General features: G+C 39.8%; 1 protein-coding gene across 5 annotated transcripts in view; it reads right to left on the bottom strand.

Moving 5' to 3' along the window:
- INPP4B (inositol polyphosphate-4-phosphatase type II B) overlaps positions 1 to 21,297 on the bottom strand; it is a 455,375-nt gene that overhangs the window by 86,671 nt on the left and 347,407 nt on the right. For all 5 annotated transcript variants that reach the window (XM_024977565.2, XM_059876249.1, XM_024977564.2 and 2 more), the window contains 5 exons: positions 11,994 to 12,166; positions 10,626 to 10,749; positions 9,448 to 9,565; positions 3,851 to 3,991; positions 2,000 to 2,097 (listed from right to left, as the gene is read on the bottom strand). In XM_024977565.2, coding sequence (XP_024833333.1) covers positions 2,000 to 2,097; positions 3,851 to 3,991; positions 9,448 to 9,565; positions 10,626 to 10,749; positions 11,994 to 12,166 — 654 coding nt within the window. The remainder of the gene's footprint in view (positions 1 to 1,999; positions 2,098 to 3,850; positions 3,992 to 9,447; positions 9,566 to 10,625; positions 10,750 to 11,993; positions 12,167 to 21,297) is intronic.

Raw genomic sequence — 21,297 nt, 5'->3', positions numbered from 1 at the left:
AAGACTTTATCAACAACCTACTTTTTAATATAACATGTGTTTTGAGTAGAGATGGTATAGCATTGGTTCTGAAACATTAGTATGGATCAGAAATCATCCGGAAGCCTTATTAAAACAGATTGCAGGGCAAGTGCAATAGATCTGCAGCGGGGCCTGAGTATTTGCATTGATAACAAATTTCCAGGTAATACAGATGCTGCAGGTACAAGGATCTCACTTTGAAAGGACCCTTATAAATAGAAAACAAGTTGTCTCTAAAAATTCTGGGAATTACTTCCAAATTACAAGTAACTGCGAGAGAATTATCCAGCAACATCCAAGTTATAATAAACTTTTCCCATTAATTACTAAAGCAAGATAGTTTTGTTTATATTATTAACCTTCCAAGTAATTTACAAATCTGAAATTCATAAGTATGCTGACTGCCAAAGAATCCCTCTGCACTTAATTTCATTTTGGCATTAAAAATATTTTATGTGAAATAAAACATAAAAACAGCAGTAAAATTCTCTAATGATACATACATGGATATGCTTATGCCACTGCAATATTCTTAAGTAAAATCACGGCGTTATAAAGAGGCCTAAATACTCTGCTACCTAAGCTATTTCAAACTAAGTATTAGAATACAGATCAGTCAAATTGCCAGCAGATAGATGACAGGCAGACTTTAATTACAGCTTTTGGTAACGATATTTTCTACTTTATTAAAACCTAGTTTCTTATTGTGACTATTTAAGTATCTCAACTTACTTATGTACAGTACTTATGGAAGAGCTCCAAACACACTCTTGAATCTGTGACTTTGGATCGCTCAAGTACGTGCTTAATTTTGTGGGGAAAAAAAGGTGGCAGTACTGAACCGTGGCCCAAAACAAAACAGAAAACAAAATGTAAAACACATTTCTATAGGCTTATACCCCAACACGTTCACATAAATATTGCAATCAGTTCAGTTCAGTTCAGTCGCTCAGTTGTTTTCGACTCTTTGCGACCCCATGAATCGCAACACACCCAGGCCTCCCTGTCCATCAACAACTCCCGGAGTTCACTCAGACTCACGTCCATCGAGTCGGTGATGCCATCCAGCCGTCTCATCCTCTGGCGTCCCCTTCTCCTCCCGCCCCCAATCCCTCCCAGCATCAGAGTCTTTTCCAATGAGTCAACTCTTCTCATGAGGTGGCCAAAGTACTGGAGTTTCAGCTTTAGCATCATTCCTTCCAAAGAAATCCCAGGGCTGATCTCCTTCAGAATGGACTGGTTGGAAATATTGCAATAAGTATGTTCAATAATTTGTGCCTTAATTTATATCATTTTAATTAGTTGTAAAATTTATGTTCTGATTTATATAATAGGAATATATATAAACATACACACACACAGATCCTGATGCTGGGAAAGATAGAAGGCAGGAGGAGAAGGGGACAACAGAGGATGAGATGGTTGGATGGCATCACCGACTCAATGGACATGAGTTTGAGCAAGCTCCAGGAGATGGTGAAGGACAAGGAAGCCTGGTGTGCTGCAGTCCATGGGCTCGAAAAGAGTCGGACATGACTGAGCAACTGAAGAACAACACACACACATGTAAATGCTAGAGATATATCTGATGTAGACTATAAATCAGAAACCTAAATCTGTATTAAAGTCTTTCATGTAGTTAAGGATGTACAAAATTTCTGTTGGATTCAGTTGAGATTTCTAATTATGAATTCCTTATTTTTAACTTCTGGCACTTTCTCAGGGCACCGAAATTAATGTCCTAATATGAGCAGCAGGACACACTTGAATGCAATCAGAACAACGAGGCAGGTGTCTGCGAGGCCACCTTGGCAATCAGTCTCTTTGGCGCAAACAATTTCAAAATCACTCTCACATTCCCACCCCGTGCTTTTTCCTTCCATTGACCTTTATGTCTGTCCTCTCCCAAAGAATTATTAATCAAGAAATTATTATTGTTGTGGGTTTTTTTTTTTTTTTTGGTAACTTGCATACTTACAATCAGGAGGCATCTTTTCCATAAATACTGTGTAATACTCTTTAAGGAGTTCAAAATTTTCCTGATTAATACTTTCTTGCAAAGAGACATCTCCAAACCTAAATATAGAAAAAAGAGAATAATTATGGTTTATAAAACAGGACCCCAAAGTAACTTTTTTATCTTTCTTTTTTAAATAGATGGTAACAGTTTTGCAAGGGAGGAGTCTGTTTTTTGACACAACATTGCATAATGGTGATTTTTAACATATTCCAGTTTCCACTGGCCCTGATTCCACCAATCTTTTTTGACATACCAAAGTATTCTTAGAATCATCATATGCGAACCTGAATGACATAAATCTAAAACACTAACCCCATGCCTCTGCATAACTGAGACTCTGTCCAAGTTAGTTTCTCCATCTCTGCAGGGCTGTATCTCTAAAGACACAAAGCCTCTTCCCTCTCTTTCTATTCTTCCAATCTTCCTCTTCACCAGTGATAGCTTGAGGAGAGGTCCAGAAGACCAGGACCAGATACTGAGCTGCATATAGCCTTAAACACACTGCTACAGGCGCACGGAGGGCCCTCCACTCTCCCAGGGACTAGCTCACTTCTGTAAACTATTTTTTTCTGTCCACACCATGAAGGATGCCAGCCTCTGTACTGGTGCTCTTCTGCTATCTTCTCAAGAGGACTATAAACGTAGTGGTTTTTTAGTTTAGTTAAAAAACAACAGTAAATGATTAAAACATTCTTATCAATCATGGCAAAGAACACAGTAGCTAACTATGGGGGTAGGAGATATATGGAGAAGGCGATAGCAACCCACACCAGTACTCTTGCCTGGGAAATCCCATGGACGGAGGAGCCTGGTGGGCTGCAGTCCATGGGGTCGAAAAGAGTCGGACACGACTGAGTGACTTCCCTTTCACTTTTCACTTTCACGCATTGGAGAAGGAAATGGCAACCCACTCCAGTGTTCTTGCCTGGAGAATCCCAGGGACGGGGGAGCCTGGTGGGCTGCCGTCTATGGGGTCGCACAGAGTCGGACATGACTGAAGCGACTTAGTAGCAGCAGCAGGAGATATATAGAGACTAAATTATAGATAAGGAAGCATTTTAAATACTCTCCAAAAGTTTAACTTTGGGGAGCTTTTTCAGCCAGGCTTTATAGCAAGACAGTAACTTCTTTCTGTAAGAAGTTTTAGAGAATCTTTTAAAAATGTATTTTGTGAACCTTAACTCTTATCTGTTTTTGATAATCTCTACATGTGAACCATATGAGATGCTAAAGTTAATTCCTTTACCTGCTAAAAAATGGTTTGTTACAATTACTTATGAAATCACATAAAATCATCTGTCATTTAACTGAGCAAACTATTATGAAAGGATGTGTTGGCATCCTCCAATAACAATTATTTTAGTAAATAAAACAAAGGAAAGGATAACATGTTTTAGGTCCAGAAAATTTTGCCACAATTAGTAGAGTTTACAATGGTGAAATACATGTGAGCATAAAACAATTCTAAAATTTGATACACACACATAGGTATTCGGAAACATGAAGAAAGCTAACCCATGTGAATATTTTGGTATTGACACCAATATTTTCCTTATTATTTTACAACATTTAAATTTGATATGAGCCAGGAATCCTTAAATATTGTCTATCCTTAATCCTTAAATTCTTATTTAAATTAAATAAGATTAAATTCTTAAATTTAAATCCTTAAATTCTATCAAGGAATTTAGTATGGATGAAAGGAAAATGTTACCCATGAATCCAGTGTCTATGTACATGTGGAATTGCTCAGCATATTCATAACAATTAAAAAAAAAAAAGAACCGATCTTATATCGGAACCCCTTACCTCTCAGCAAGAGTCTGCTGTTCATTGATTCCAACGTTAAAAAGTACTGGATGCACATGAAGCAACTGTCCTTCTTTAATCTGCAGAGGCAGTGACTCAAACACCCTTGCTGGAACCTTCACCTCTACCACATAGTGCTCACTGGAGAGAGGGGGACAGAGAGACGCAGCTCTGCTTTATTCCACTCAATTGTATTACTATAGAGTCATTGAAAAGAAACAACAGAACAGCTGGAATAAAGCACTGATTCAGGTTTTTGGCTGCTGTTTGCTTATTTGCTATTATTAATTCATTTGATAATCATTTCATTCACTTCACTATTAAATTACTTGGCATAAAGGAGTGTTTACATTTACTTCTATTACTTTGAGTTGTTTTAGGAAACGAAGAACATTTAAGTGCATGTTCATATACCATGTGCATAAGAGCGTCAATATTTGTTTTCTTGATTTAATTATTTTAAAACCAAGTCTCAGTGATAAGAAAAGCAATTAAATGATGGATTTTCAATAAAGTGAAACTAATGAACGAAATCATTTATAACATTCTTAGCATAGCCTAATTGTTATTATTGATGAACCCCCCTGTTTGTGATGGCCTGATGGAGATGCAATAGTTTTATTACTTAAGATGTAACCTTTGGTGATTCCTGATCATTTCTCCACATTATCATGGGAGTATTTTTTCATTGGAAATTTCTATTAAAAATTACCCCTAATGTTTAGTGTTGAAGATTTAAGTTAGGATTCACAAAATAAGGTCAAGAAGAATAGATGCTTACATATTCTGAAATGTAGTATCTTTTGATCCAGTGTGAACTGAGCAAAGAAATGTCAAGTTTCACCTGGAATTAAGGAAAGTCCGTGTGTTTCCTGAACCATACAGAGTGCTAGTGTTGTAATACATATATGGTGTAAGGAAGAACAGGAGAATCGGCGGGTCTCTATGAAAATCTTTTCAGTTTCTCTAGTATAATAATACTGATGCTTACTCTGAATCCTCGACTGCCAGAGTTTTTCACCTCAGCTTTGAACGAGAGAACTGGGAAATACCATCCATCCAGCAAGCAGGGATGTTAGCACTACCCTCAGATGGATGGACACTTTATTTTTCTTTTTAAAATTGCTTTCAGTGTCCTTTACAATAGACTGGCTAACAGACAGCTGATATTTACTTATTTCGAAATTTTCTGGAATATGAGAAGATTCAGTTGGTAAAGTCTGCTCTGCTTTTAAAGATTGCTCTGAAGGTGAAACATTATACACTTTATGATAGCTTTTTTTAAAAATTGAAGCATACTTGATTTACAATGTTGTGTTAGTTTCAGATGTATAGCAAAGTGATACAGTTATATGCACACACATCTTTTCAGATTCTTTTCCATTATAGGTTATTATAAAGTATTGAATATAGTTCACTGTACTATTAAGTAGGTCCTTGTTTATCTATTTTAAACATAATACTGTGTACCTGCTAATCCCATACTCCTCATTTATCCCCCCATTCTCCTTTGGTGTGGTAGCCATTCCCTTCTCCAGGGGATCTTCCCAACCCAGGGATTGAATCTGGGTCTCCTGCATTTCAGGCAGATTCTTTATCATCTGAGCCACCAGGGAAACCCCAAGAATACTGGAGTGGGAAGCCACTTGCCCTGGTGGGTCAGATGGTAGAGAATCTGCCTGAAATGCAGGAGACATGGGTTCAATTCCTGTGTCAGGAAGATCGCCTAGAGAAGGCAATGGCAACCCACTCCAGTATTCTTGCCTAGAGAACTCCATGGACAGAGGAGCCTGGTGGGCTACAGTCCATGGGGTCACAAAAAGTCGAACACGACTGAGCTACTAACACTTTCACTTTCCCCTTTAGTAACCATGTTTGTTTTCTATTTATGCTTTTTAAATAAGTACATTTGTATTATTTTTTTGATCCTGCATATAGTGATATCATATGCCACTTGTCTTTGTATGACTTGTTTCACTTAGTATGATAATCTCTAGGTCCATCTGTGCCACTTCCAGTGGCATTATTTCATTCTCTTTTATGGCTGAATCGTATTCCATTTTATACATATGTGTGTATATATGTATATACATACACACATCAATCTTCTTTGTCCATTCATCTGTCATTGGGCATGTAAGTTGCTTCCATGTCTTGGTTTTTGTAAATAGTGCTGCTATGAACATCAGGGTATATGAATTTTTTTGAATTACAGTTTTTGTTTTTCCTAGGAATGGGATTGTTGGATCATATGTTAACTTTATTTTTAGTTTTTAAGAAACCTTCATACCATTTTCCAATTAACGTTCCCACCAATAGTGTAGGAGGGTTCCCATTTCGCCACAAACCTCTCCAGTGTTTACTATTTTTAGTTTTTGATGGTGGCCGTTCTGACTGGTGTGAGGGGATACCTCTTGGTAGTTTTGATTTGTATTTCTCTAATAATTAGCGATTAAGGTGAAGGACAGGGAAGCCTGGCATGCTGCAGTCCATGGGGTCGCAAAGAGTTGGACACAACTGAGTGACTGAACAACAAAATAATTAGCAATGTTGAACATCTTTTCATGTGCCTGTTGGCCAAATGTATGCTTCTCTGGAGAAATGCCTATTTAGGTCTATTGCGCATTTTTTTTTTTTTTTGTGATCAGGTTATTTGTGAGTGTGTTTTATATTGAGCTGTATAAGCTGTTTGTATATTTTGGAAATTAATCCCCTGTCAGTTGCATCATTTTCTCCCATCCCATTGGTAGTCTTTTTGTTTTGTTTATGGTTTCCTTTGCTGAGTAAAGGCTTTTGAGTTTAATTAGGTCCCATTTGTTTATTTTTGCTTTTATTTCCATTGCACTCAGAGACGGATCCAAAAAACATTGCTGCGATTTATGTCGGAGTGTTCTGCCTATGTTTTGTCACTCCATTAAAATATAATTGACATAAGCTCATTGTTTTAAGTACATAATTCAGAGTTTTAGCAAAGTTATAGAGTTGTGCAATCTCGACCATAATTCACTTTCAGAACATTTCCACTGCCTTAAAAAAATCTCCTTTGACTGTTTGCATTCAAACCCCAACCCCAAAGTCAGCCCCAGGAAACAACTGATCTTTTTCTATGTCTCTACAGATTTTACTTTTCTACATGTTTCATATAAAAAGAATCATGCAACATATAGTCCGTCGTGTCTGGCTTTTCTCATTTAGCATCATTTTTCAGTCATGTGTGTCATAGCCTGTGTTAGTAGCCTGCTGAATAGTGTCCTGTTGTTTGGGAATACCACATTTTGTCTGTGCATTCAAGTTGATGAACACTTGATTACTTCATGATTTTGGCTACCTGTGTTCTGAAAAATACTACTAGTTTTGTGTGGACATTTCCTCTTGGGAATATACTGATGAGTCATGTAGCAACTTTAGGTTAACTTTTTCAGCAACTGCCAAATTGTTTCCAAAGTGATAGGACCACCAATAACGAATGAGGATTCCAGCTCCGTGAACACGGGCTGTCCTTTCATTTCCTGGATCGTATTAACTTCTCGAAGCATTATTTTGTGTGTTCTGTTTCCAACTCTTCATGAAAGTTGGTCAGTCATGTCCACCTCTTTGCAACCCCACGGACTATAAAGTCCGTGCAATTCTCCAGGCTAGAGTACTGGAGTGGGTAGCCTTTCCCTTCTCCAGGGGGATCTTTCCAACCCAGAGATTGAACCCAGGTCTCCTGCACTGCAGGCAGATTTTTTACCAGCTGAGCCACAAGGGAAGCCTAAGAATACTGGAGCAGGTAGCCTATCCCTCCTCCAGTGGATCTTCCCGACCCAGGAATCGAACCAGGGTCTCCTCCATTGCAGACGGATTCTTTACCAACTTAGCCATCAGGTGTGGTGTACGTGCTCAGTCGTGTCCGACTCCCCAAAACCCCATGGACCGCAACCCACCAGGCTCCCCTGTCCATGGGATTTTCCAGGCAAGAATACTGGAGTGGGTTTCCATTTCTTAGAGTGCTTTATTAAATTTAGTCTGATGTAGTTATTCTATTTAGTGCTATTGTGAATGGTTATCTAGTCACCATTGTTTCTAACAACTTTTCAAGAGTGTGCTTTATTCTTTTTCTTGTCTGGTCCAAACCCAGTCAGCCCCCTCTAGCAGGAGACTGCCGGATTTTATGGCCTGCTTTGCCCTCACAAAACTGTGCTGACAGAGCCGGGAATGATGGGAGCAACTCGGCAAAATTGCCACATACTCCTACTGACTTATCCAATGTACACCAGTTTTTCACGAATAAGTACTTCTAAATTTGTGCACAAATTTAGTTCTTAGTCGTAAGATGGTTGCTTTAGAAAATTCTGTCCAATTATGATGTCGCTTTCTGGAGAAAAAAATTGCCAAGCTGCTCACTTTGCCATTCCAGTTTCATTCCCATCCATATGATAGCTTTTGAATTTAGATACAGTCTAAAGAACTCCCTCAGAAAAAAACATCTGCACTCTGCCTAGAGCAAATGGCCTGGTAAGCTTCGGTTATAAACTGTGATAAAAGTATCCATTTCCCACCTTTGCTAATAAGCTTCATAGTAATACAGGGTGGCACTGTTTTCCAGGCATGTATATGAGCAATTTTATTCCCTTTTCCTCCAATGAATGGCAAATTAAGCATTAGGCTGCGTTTGACATACTTAGTTTTAAAGGGATGTGGTTTTCCTTTATATATAAGACTTACCTTTCAATCAACCATGGATTTCTGGGCATTCTTTACACAAATGTTTAAATAATTATATGTTTATTATAGAAAGAAAACAAGTTTAGTTTGAATTTTTATATTTCATACCTAAGTCTCTTCATCTCTCTCTGGCATGAAAAGGGCTCTCTTTAGAAAATTCATTTTTTTTTTCACTCTGATTTGAGAAAACTTCAAATTTCAAATATCTTCGTGCAGCATTTAAAAGTGCTAATGCCAGAATGGTTAAAATTTCAAGGACTTCTGACTGAAATAATGTATCCATAGGATGTAATTCTTCTATTGGAGGTCTATTCTACACACCATCATTTTTCTTAATTATTTGATATTTTTCCCATCGTAAAATGACCTTCAAAGCTATTTATTTAAAACTGTTCTTGGAAATCTCAGTCTGACAGTGAATTGTCAAAAATAATTAAGAAAAATGGTGGCATATGCCCCTAACATAGAAATACATCTTTTCTAAAATGTTGCTGCTTTTAGCAGAATTTAATATCATCTCAAGAATTATGACACTATTAAGCAAATGATTCCAGCAAAAGTAAAAACATCCAGAGCTTTAGACTAGATAGTAATAAAAAGAAAAATGTTTTTTCTCATGCTTGCTATTACTTTGAATTCCTTACATTTCACGGGGGAGCATTATCCTATTTATTTCACTATAGTGCAATTTATAAACATCCATGAAACTTCTAGGAGTTTTTCAGTATCTTCCTCTGTCATGTCACCTACATTTATTTCTCATTCAAAAAAGGAAAAGAGAACAAAAGAAACATTTCCAAGCCAAATCTCCATTCTCCTTGGCTCTGTTGTCAGGGGTTAGTAAAAAATATCTAACAAAGCTTGGTGTTTAGGAAATGGGCACCACTTACCGCCTTCCTGTTATAACTGGCAAGACATCATTGGATGTGGCTTCAATTATTTTAAATGCGACTTTTTTCAAATCCGAAATACCAACGGCCATGTCCTCCAGCATTCCAATTTCCTCACCTAAGCAAGGGCAAAGGAACCTAGTTACAAACACACTATTTGAAGAGAATGTCACTTTGTACTCCGCCTCCCTGCTAGAATTTGTTCTAACAATTTAGTGAATGAGTTCCTGAATGCAGTGAATCCATTCTAAGGACATTTGCCTGAGTCTGAAGGTTTTCATCAGTGAAATCAGAACCGTGTCAATAGACTCCAGCTGTCCATATACCTTTTGAAGGGAGGAAGGAGGTATACCTTTCCTGAAAGGCTAGAGAGAAGCTTTAATTCTTTGATGGCACAAAGTATTGTGCAAATCTTTCTCCCTTGGCAGGACTGACATTTGATTTCTAGAAAATAGAAACGGTTGCATTGAAGATCACTGACCTAAGCTCATGCTAGCTTTATATTTAATACCCTGAAAAAATAAAGCCTAACGAGGAGGTAATTAAGAATAAGTCCTGTGCAAAAGAAATATAATGTGAGCCACATACATACTTTTAAATATCCTAGAAGTCAGATTTTTAGAGTAAAATTTTAAAGGTGAAATTACCTTTAATACTGTTTTCCTTTAGCCCAATATATCCCAAACAGCATTTCAGCTGTAAATCAATATACAATGATTAATTCTTCATTAATTATTAATATAAAACTGTTTTCCACTAGTTTTTGAAGTCTGGTGGGCATGTCGAGGACTTATTGATCTGGCCTAGATATGTTTCAAGGGCTCAATTGCCACACCAACCTATGTATTGAACAGGGCAGTTCTAGACATTAGAGACTTGGGAACTTTAAAAATCCAGTCATTGAAACTAGGTTGGCAAAGCTTTTTATATTTAAAAAGCCAGATGGTTGCTCAGGACTCCACTGTGAAGTAATCTATAATTCCATTTTCAAAACATAATGAGGTTAAAAGCACAGTGACAAGGAGAATGAATATAACGAACTGAAAGTTATATTCTTTCTCTAATGCTTGATGCAAGAAAGGTTGATCTCTTATTTTTATGTTTAACTGAAGAATCTATGGATCACATAGCCTTATGAATAGGGATATTATTTTAACATGGACCAAAGCAATACTCACTGTATGTGCTCAGCAGTCCTTCATATTGTACTATCAATCCCACCGTGTGAAGCTGCTCAAGGAAGCCAGGGTCATACAGACTTGTGTGCAATTTGATGATAAAACCACAAACCAATCCAGCAAGCTAAAAAAAGAAAAAAGAAAAGAAAAACACTGAAGAAATTCCTGGGGTCAGTGAGCTTTAATTTAAAAATATTTAAGACTTTTGAGACATCACAGACTTCATTAGAAACTTCCAAGTATGTGTAACAAAATTGTAACTATTTATATATCCATTTTGAAACCACGGATGTCTAAACCCATGCTGCAGGACAGTTTGGGAAAGGCAGCACTGTGAAAAGGGAAAGACCAGGCAGTAAAATCATAAAAAGTCACTTAACACTTCCAAGACTTTCTCACATATTTTTGCACATGAAGAATAGAGATAATAGTTCTCATTCCTCAGAGTCATTGCAAGAACACAGTGGAGAGATTTGTGTAAGGCAGAGCAAAGTGCTTGACACTTCGCTCCATTTACTACTGGGTCATCCATGAAATCATAGGGGACAAGGGATATTTTGGTTAAATTATTCCCTTTATCTGGATGGTTTACAAAGACAGACTTCTGTCTCTTTCCCTCCAGGTGTGTGTCTGCAAAACTCAGTCATGGGTGCAGGCAGGAGGGGAGTGGGAACACGGCTATTCTGACGGAGGCCAACCTTGTTGCCACGGGCTAGGGTGGGGTGTAGCAACGGAGGTGATACTGCCCAGCCTTCATCCAAGACTACGGCCTGGCAAACTTCTATATAAACGACAAAAACAAAAAGCAACAACAAAACAGACTATTATAAGGCCCTGTCCAGGAATTCATGAGGGAGCTGTAGAAATAAGGGTTGCAAACAGATCCCTTTTGCCAGTCCTGGCTACTCTCTGCACAGCGCATGGTGCAGAAACCCCAGGAATAATATGAGGCCAGGACAAGGGACTCTTTCCTTCAAAGACTCTGTGCCCTGTGAAACAATGGACATTTCAGGGACTTGGCCACCTTTTTGCAGAAATAAATATTTAAGGTCTCACACACTGTTTCTATTCAGCTAGGTATCTATTATGAATAAGAAAAGCTGGGTATCAATACCTTAAGAAAAGGATCCTCTTAAAAAGCAAACTACTAGACTTTCCTGGTGGTCTAATGATTAAGACCCCAAGCTTCCAATGCAGGGGGCATGGGTTCAATCCCTGGTCATGGAACCAGGATCCCACAGGCCAGGTGGTATATATGGCCAAAAAAAATAAAATAAGCAGACTATCATAAGAAGATCTCTTTCCTCACTGAGGATACTATCTGACAGCCCATCAGTGCGCTGGGCTCAAAAAACAAGAGGCACCTACTGCTTGGCTGAAGACGATGTCTCTTCTCAACGTCAGCATCAAACACTGGGGCAGGCTGTAGGCGAGCTCCTGGAGGAGCACGAAGGTCAGGGACTGCTTAGCTCGATTCACCACTTCTCCCATGCAGTCCTTCAGGGTAAGGATGAGGGGATACAACTGCTCATACCAGTCTTCTGTGGGGTGGACAGAGCATAAGAAGAGTGGGATAGATAGATTAAAGAAGGTCTTGGAGGACAGAACCAATTTATTTATTTTCAGTGATGTTCTACACCATACTTAGAAGTTACAAAGATAAAAGATTTCCAATCCCAATCTTTCCTCTGAACTCCTGATGTCTATAACCAGCCACCCATTGGACTCTCCACTTGGATCCTATCTCACTCATTTATAGAAGAACTCCTCTTCCTCTCTGCTCATCTCTAATCTGGGCATTGCCTGGATCTTGGTGGATGATGCCACCAAACTCTTCCCCGGCTGGAAACATGTTTTCCTGGACTCCTTCTATAGTCTTCACACTTACTGGGTAATGAAATTAGTTCTACCATCATAATAGGGCTTCCCTGTGGCTCAGATGGTAAAGAATCTGCTGCAATGCGGGAGACCCAGGTTCTATCTCTGGGTCAAGATGTTCCCCCAGAGAAGGGAATGGCTACCGCCTCCAGTATTCTTGCCTGGAGAATTCCGTGGACAGAGGAGCCTGGTGAACTACAGTCTAGGGGTTTCAAAGACCCATCAAACACTCATCTTCCTTTTGCCCTCTCCCATCATCAGTTATCCGTTTCCCATGGACTGCTTTCTATCCTGCTCTGTGAGTGACTCCTCTTCCTCCAGGCATATCCTTCTCCAATCTTTTCTCAACAGAGTTGCTACAGAGATCTTTCTAATCAATTTGAATTCCATTACTCACTCTTTCATTTCCTTACTATTTTAAAGACACCAAAGCATTCAGAACAAAGTCCCAAAGCATGACAGACCCTGCATTATCTGATCTCTGCCTATGTGTCCAGTCTCATCTCTCAGAGCTTTTTCATCTGTAGCCTTGAGTCCCAGGAGAGCTGAACAGACAAATTTCCCCACACCTGTTCTGCTGTCTCATCTCAGTGTCTCTGCAAATCCTATCTGCAGTCCTGGAGCATTCTTCCCTTGCTTATCTTCCTGACAAATACTTTATCTTCTCTGCAGACTCAATTCAGAGTTTCTCTCTTCCAGGAAGTCTCCTTGATTTCCCCCCTAAATCCCCTCCTCATTTACTAAAATTTGGGTCAGGTTCACTTTCCTTTGTGTTCACAGCTCCTTGCCCATACTCTTCTGCAAGAAAGTGAACTCACTGAGGGCAAGAAATTTCTGTTTTAATCACTGGATCTCCGGATCACAGCATATAAAATATTCAGTTTTTAATTAAATGAGTAAAGTTGGAATAAATAAAACAAAAGTCTTTTAACATATAGGTATGAATGAGAAAATCAAGTTTTTGACAGTATTTGGAATCTGAATAGCCTTTCTTCAAATCAGGATACAAAACTGAAACCATCTGTGCTTTCTGTATGCCTAGAAATTTAACATGTTTCAGTTATATAATTATGACTTTGGCATGTGATATAGAAACAAGTTATATTCTATTTCAATCTATTTGAAAATCAAATCCTGACAAATGTCAAATATTATAAATTCCAGACTGTGTGCTATTCCATTAATATATAAATTGACAGTGGTATGACAAATACAAATACAGTTGAAAAGAAATGAGCGCATGCTGAAAAATTAACTGTGAATCAAGATCTGAAGTGATACAATCTTCTCAGTTTACAGAGGGAGTAATGTGAATGGTCAATAATCAGTTAAGACCTTGAAAGAGTTATAGGTAGTGATGAAAAGAATCATAATCATTATTGCACCATATCTACCGTCACTTACTTATTTTATGTTCTATAATAGATTAGATGAAATAAACCAAAATGGTTGAAAGGATAATTAATGGTCCCAACTTAATAAAAAGAGATGCTCCTGTTAATACTCTATGTAAATGCTTATGTGAAGTTGTAATACAAAATACATTAGGAACATTAGGAGTTATTATTTTAAAATATTGTAGAATTAAGTGTTATGACAGGAATAAAAAACACTAGAGAAAAGAGAATTCAATGAAAGCCTATTAAATCTAATCATTTAATAAAGGACTCATTTGTGGGCAGCTTAGGATAAAATATGAACAGTGGTTCAATTGAAATAGGCACTGGGTAACTATTGATTTTTATGTCATTAGTAGACATAAAAGGGCAAATGGAGGTACATTAGACTTATTTTCAGAGTAAAAGACACATCAAGAGACATCAAGAAGAAATACTTGATATTCATATTGTTTTCATATTTATATTGTTTTACCTTTCACTCTCTTATTCGATTACTGTTCTCAATGTGAATATGCAGACACATACACGTGGAAAACAAGTATCTCAATAAATCAACCCAGATGTATATCTTAAAAGATAACAGACTGAAAACCCATTTGGCTTTGTGTTGAGGTCTGCAAAAATGAATTTCTACTGAAGAATTCTCCAACACAGAATAAAGCCTGTGTGCAGTAGATGGCGCTGCTTTATCAGCCTGAAGTAAAACTACTTGGTCACTTACTCCATTCCAGTAACTGGTTTACACTCTTCTACGCATTTGCAAAGTTCCCAAATAGCAGGTACATGTTGTCTGGGCACCTAGCATCCTATTCTGTGTCAAGTGATCAATAACCTCGCCAAAAGTGTGATAAGCTCTTTCTATCAGAAAGTGGAAAATTAACTTATTCCCACCCCGCCTTGCAAGATACTAAGTGACAGCTCAAATTAAACAGAGCTGGTGGTTTTTCTTAAGGATCTTTAAAAGAAGAATCTTCACAGATTTCTTCATCGGCATAATTTTTTTAGTCACTTCTAAACCTATCTTCACTCTAATTTAACCATTTGATTCCTAATCAGAAATGCAATGAGATTAAAAAAGAAAGAGATCCCCTGATCTAGTCCTACTAGAATAAAACTGAGGACCTGGAAAAATAAATAAACACACTGAAATTCTAAGTCTAGAAGTGCCCTTAGGTATTTGACACTGACCACTTTCCAGTGTCTTTGCTTACTATAATTATATATACTTCTTATGACTAAAATTTAAGGAAAAGGACAATATACAAAAACAATGATGAATAAGAAAATTACAAGTTGGTGAGCAAGGCAGAATGTCTTAAAGATAGCAGTAAGCTTCCTATACAGAAGTATACATGAGAAAGCTAAAAGTACATTTTTTTTTTTTCCTAGAAAAGAAGCAATTTAATTTTAGCAAATAAAGGTAAATCTCACTGGCAAATGCAAATTGCAACGACTTCAGGTTTTCTTCCCTGTTAATATTCACTCAGTGTAAATCTCAGGTTCTGAAATAGACACAATGGTGTGTGACAGGGCAGAGACAGGTTGAAGCAGTCAGTTCATAAAGGGCCTTTCTGCTTCAATGAGCATTCCAAATCACTCTGAGAAAGGCACAGCGAATGCTTAAGTTTGTTCCCTGAAAAATATTTTTGGGGTACAACAAAAAAAGCAGCAGCTCCTGACAACTCTGAGACCACTGTGACATCATCCCTTACGGCTTCCTGTCTCTCCGTACTTCACAATTTACATGGGGTTTATTTTGTCCTGACGGGAAAGTCGTTTTCTGGGATGGATGAAGACGGTGTTCATTCTGTGTGTTCTAGATTCAAGTAAGAAATCTTGAAATGAGATTCAGACTTATCTTTAAACAAGGAAAAGTGGTGCCTTTTATGTATGAGGGAACCTTCTGAGGCACTCTAAATTATTTATGTCTTCATGTGAGTGGTCTTACATGGGTGCATATTATATGCAAAAATTCATTGAGCTCTTCACCTAAGATGTATCTACTTTTCAGTATCTGTGTTATAGCTCAATAAAAGGCTTTAAAAAAAATCTTGAAATGCACACATCCACTCTTTTGAGTTTAGCTTCCTCATGTTTCAGCTGAGATTGTTACACACACACACACACACACACACACACATATACACTCGTATGATAAACCCAGAGACGCCAGGTAGCTAAGGGCTTGCCAACATGTAGTCACTGCGCCTACACCTCTCACAGAAGCTAACTGGCCCAGCAGACACTTAAGTGCCCGCATCATTGCTTCTATCCCCTGGGCTCCTTTTAGTGACAGAGGAAAATATGAAGAGAATGTTTTAGTATCTCTATAAAAACTTGCTGAAACTCCTTAACCCTGAGACCAACAAGCAGAGTCTTTCCTCAGGAAAGCATAAAATGTGTGTGGCTTAGCTGAGCTTTTCCTGAGCTTTGTGAAGTGTGTTGGAAGTCGTCCAAGCAGAGCCTGTTTTCCAGCCCTTGACTCGCTTCTCTAACAGGATTCGAGTGAATTCACTGAAGGATTCAAAGGATGACGGCCGGGCGCCCCCTTCACCTACTCCACACACCATCTACTTCCTGTACAGGATGTTCACGTCCTCTGAGCTCAATGGCTCTTATGTTGCTCAGGAGGAAAATAAAAGGGCCAAATTCCAACCGATGGTAGCAGAATATAATGTTTTCTTTCCAATTTCTGAGCCATTTTCTTCTCAGGTGCTCAGTCTCCTTCATTCACTGAAAATAATTAACTTCACAGAAGCTTGTAGCCAGTATTATTTTTGTTATCACAACTTTTCAGACATTGGGAAAAAAATGAAAAGCTCAAAGCTTGCCTGCCCATTAAACTTTATGCAAAGGGATAGGAGAAATATATGAGCCTGGCTCATAGGATTTACCTAAGTTCAGAAGATGATGAAATGCGGAGCAGAACAATTAGAATGGCCTTTAAGGAGGGTGATAAAATTCCCAAGGTTGTGAGAGGAACCCATTCCACAGCTGACAGGATTTTTAACAGGATGTCCAAACCTCAGGCGGCATAGAATTGGCAGTGGTTTCAAGGTTGGGGGCTGGGAGTGGGTATATCTCTGCCCATAGAGTCATCGATGGTTTTGAAGGGCCTCTGTTCTATATCAGGGCTCCCCAGTGGCACAATGAGAAAGAATCCACCTGCTAATGCAGGAGATGCCAATGACATAGGTTCAGTCTCTGGTTCAGGAAGATCCCCTGGAGTAGGAAATGCCAACCCACTCCAGTGTTCTTGCCTGAAAAATTCCATGGACAGGGGAGTCTGGCGGGCTACGGTCCATGGGGACACAGGAGCTAGACGCAGCCGCGAACACAACTGAGAACACAGCTGCTCTACATCGACTCAGAGATGGCTACCTGTGTGACCGGCTGTGTTTTGGGTACAGTTTTACAATGCGAATGTCAGTGCTTGGAGGGATCAACTAATGATAAGGTTTCCTCTCCAGATACCCTACAGCAGGACTCCTTTGTATACTACACACGTGCAACTTTGGTCATAGACCCTAGACACCTGGCCATCAGAGGGCTCCGAATATCAGCTGAATCCTGGGCTACAGAACACAGAAATGAAGCTAATCCAGACAACAGATGAGTAATCAGGGAACAAGACGCACCTGCTGAGGCCAAGCTGCCTAGAATGACGTCCCTGGCCACTAAGAATGCCCTCCTCCAAGTCTTCCTCACTCCATCTTCAGGAATCATTTCCTGGCTCTGGTCCAGGAATTAAAAAAAAAAATCTATATTCATCTGTCTTCAACAAATGCTAAGCTGTCTTCCTTGTATCAATTTCCCCCTTTTTTTTCATTGCCCATCATGAGAAATACTGCATTTGTGGAGGACTGGCCACCAGGACCCCTTGATATTCACCCCCAAGGATGCTCATGTGCCTTCTAAAAAATGGTGTAATACTATCATCCCTCCATACCCACAGGTTCTACATCTGGCAATTCAACCAACCACAGATGCAGAACCTTCAGACACAGAGGGTCAACTATATACTCATTTGTTAGACAAGTAGAACCTCTTCAGTATGAGGTCCTGGGGTGATACTAATATTAAAACTCATGACCACTACCCTCAAGGAGAAAGTCTCAAGAGGTGTAAAGCAATGCCTTCAATATAAGGAGGGTATGATAAGTGCTGAGAAAGTTGGGACAAAACACATCCAGAGGGGTTAAGGGTTCAGAGGCAGAGAATGCATCTCTGGTGAGAAGATCAAGTTCAGACAAGGTCCTGTTGCTTCCTGAACACGTGAAGGGAGAGCTATGCAGAGGGAGGTCAGAGAAGCTGCTTGGTATATAGGGAGTGAACACCAAAAGAGTGAGTCTTTGTAGAACAGTCGGGGAGGGATGTCTGGTTTGATGATGCCGAGTGCTGTAAACAGAAGCCATGAACTAACTTGGAGGAGGTCATAAGTGGGACTGGAGGGAAGAGGGGATGGAGCTAAGATGACAAAAAGACTTGGAAAAGGTAGGAATAAAGGGGAAGTAAGTATTGAATGACAACCCACGCCAGCATTCTTGCCTGGAGAATCTCATGGACAGAGGAGCCTGGTGGGCTACAGTCCATGGGGTCACAAAGAGCTGGACATGACTGAGTGACTAAGCATACACACACATGAGTTGAGCTTGAAGCCATGATAAAAAATAATGGAAAATCAAGTGGACAGTCCCCATGGTAGGCATAGGGAATGGAGTAAGTAGAAGTGGGGGGAGAAACAGGAAGATATAAATTTTAGGTGAACAGAGAGACCAAAGCTAAGAAACAAGGCCAAATCTAGAAATAATGCATGCATGCGTGCATGTTAAGTCACTTCAGTTGCATCTGACTCTTTGCGACTCTATGGACCATAGTCCACCAGGCTCCTCTGTCCATGGGATTCTCCAGGCAAGAATACTGGCTGCTGCTAAGTCGCTTCAGTCGTGTCGGACTCTGTGCGACCCCATAGACGGCAGCCCACCAGGCTCCGCCATCCCTGGGATTCTCCAGGCAAGAACACTGGAGTGGGTTGCCATTTCCTTCTCCAATGCATGAAAGTGAAAAGTAAAAGGGAAGTCGCTCAGTCATGTCCGACTCTTCGCGACTCCATGGACTGCAGGCTCCTCCGTCCATGGGATTTTCCAGGCAAGAGTACTGGAGTGGGGTGCCATCGCCTTCTCCGAAGAATACTGGAGTGGGTAGCAATTCCCTTCTCCAGGGATCTTCCTGACTCAGGGATCAAACCTGTGTGTCTTATGTCTCCTGCATTGGCAGGTGGGTTCTTTGCCACTAGCTCCACCTGGGAAGCCCCTGGGTATCAGGTAGGGCAAGGTTAATGGCAACCCTGGGAGGAAGATTCCAAATAAATGCTGTGTCTTCCTTTGTCTCTAGTAGCAACAGTCTTAAAGGCACCAAAGGTATTCACACAAAGGGCAAAGATACATCTTCAGATGTAATCATCATAGTGTCCAGTGAACTATGACCAAAGTGAGTGACTGATCGTGGTACCTTCCAGATGTATGAGAAATGACTGGACTGCCTGACTCCAGACAAACTGCCAGGGGAAGAACAAAGCAACCTTTTCTCACGTCAAGGAAACCTTGTTTGTTTAAATCCTGCCAGTCTGAGAACAATGTCATAAAACTTTCCAGTCTTGCTCTTAGCCAAACAGCAAAGGAAATGCATCAACTGCTACCCTGGTTAAACTTCTCATTTCAGAGCACAAAGTTGAAAGCTTGAAGTAAATTCTGCTGAGACAGTTTCCAGGAACTAAATCCATTAGTCAAACAAGCTCTGTATAGGTGGAAGCAAAAAAAAAATTTTGAATCAGGGCTTATGCTGGAACAGGAAGAGTCACATGTTCACATTCCTTGGGCTTATTTTGCCTTTTGACCTCTAAAAACTATAATCTCAGAACTCTGATCTACAAACATGCTGAAATTGAAGAGTAAGTTCATAGGTTATGAGTCAACAAGCAACCCCAAATCACCAATACATCTACAACAAAGAGCTCTTGTCATTTAAATTTTGTCCACTATCTATGATTGAGAAGAGAGGGGTGGTGGAGAGTGAGTTGATAAAAGCTTGGTTAGAACACGGAGAGGACAGAAAATGAAACGCATTTCTATCCTGAAGTGCACTAGCTGAGTGAGTAGTTTCCTAGTTAAGTTCAAGGCCAGTGGAATACACTGCACCCTTAGAAAATTATTTCTACAAATCCAAAAAAGTCTAAAGTAAATAGATTCAACTTAAAAGTGCTGAATAAGTAGGCAAGAGGGGCTTGCTTCCCCAGTGGCTCAGCAGGTAAAGAATCCGCCTGCAATGCAGGAGACACAGGAGACATGGGTTCAATTCCTAGGTCAGGAAGATCTCCTGCAGAAGGAAATGGCAACCCACTCCAGTATTCTTGCCTGGAGAATTCCACAGACAGAGGAGCCTGGTGGGCTACAGTCCAAAGGATCACAAAGACTCAGATATGACTGAGCGACTAAGGTAGGCAAGTAACCAACCATAATAAAAAACAATACTATTTCCCATCCGAAAGTGGAGAGTGAAAAAGCTGGCTTAAAGCTCAACATTCAGAAAACGAAGATCATGGCATCTGGTCCCACCACTTCATGGGAAATAGATGGGGAAACAGTGGAAACAGTGTCAGACTTTATTTTTCTGGGCTCCAAAATCACTGCAGATGGTGACTGCAGCCATGAAATTAAAAGACGCTTACTCCTTGGAAGGAAAGTTATGACCAACCTAGATAGCATGTTCAAAAGCAGAGACATTACTTTGCCAACAAAGGTTCATCTAGTCAAAGCTATGGTTTTTCCTGTGGTCATGTATGGATGTGAGAGTTGGACTGTGAAGAAGGCTGAGCGCCGAAGAATAGATGCTTTTGAACTGTGGTGTTGGAGAAGACTCTTGAGGGTCCCTTGGACTGCAAGGAGATCCAACCAGTCCATTCTGAAGGAGATCAGCCCTGGGATTTCTTTGGAAGGAATGATGCTAAAGCTGAAACTCCAGTACTTTGGCCACCTCATGCAAAGAGTTGACTCACTGGAAAAGACTCTGATGCTGGGAGGGATTGGGGGCAGGAGGAGAAGGGGACGACAGAGAATGAGATGGCTGGATGGCATCACTGACTTGATGGACGTGAGTCTGAGTGAACTCCGGGAGTTGGTGAGGGACAGGGAGGCCTGGCATGCTGCGATTCACAGGGTCGCAAAGAGTCAGACACGACTGAGCGACTGATCTGATCTGATTCTATATTATATGCCTCACGTTTCCCACAAGGGAGATATGAATCTTTTTTTTTCCTTCTTTTGGTCTATCTCAGATTCTCTGTGGGTACGAGTATCGTCAGATATATGAGAGTGTGAAATATTTTTTCAATTGTG

The sequence above is a fragment of the Bos taurus genome, chromosome 17, assembly GCF_002263795.3.
Source record: "Bos taurus isolate L1 Dominette 01449 registration number 42190680 breed Hereford chromosome 17, ARS-UCD2.0, whole genome shotgun sequence".
Lineage (NCBI taxonomy): Eukaryota > Metazoa > Chordata > Mammalia > Artiodactyla > Bovidae > Bos > Bos taurus.
Note: the sequence above shows the minus strand (reverse complement) of the source record. Positions and strands in the feature narration are given on the sequence as shown.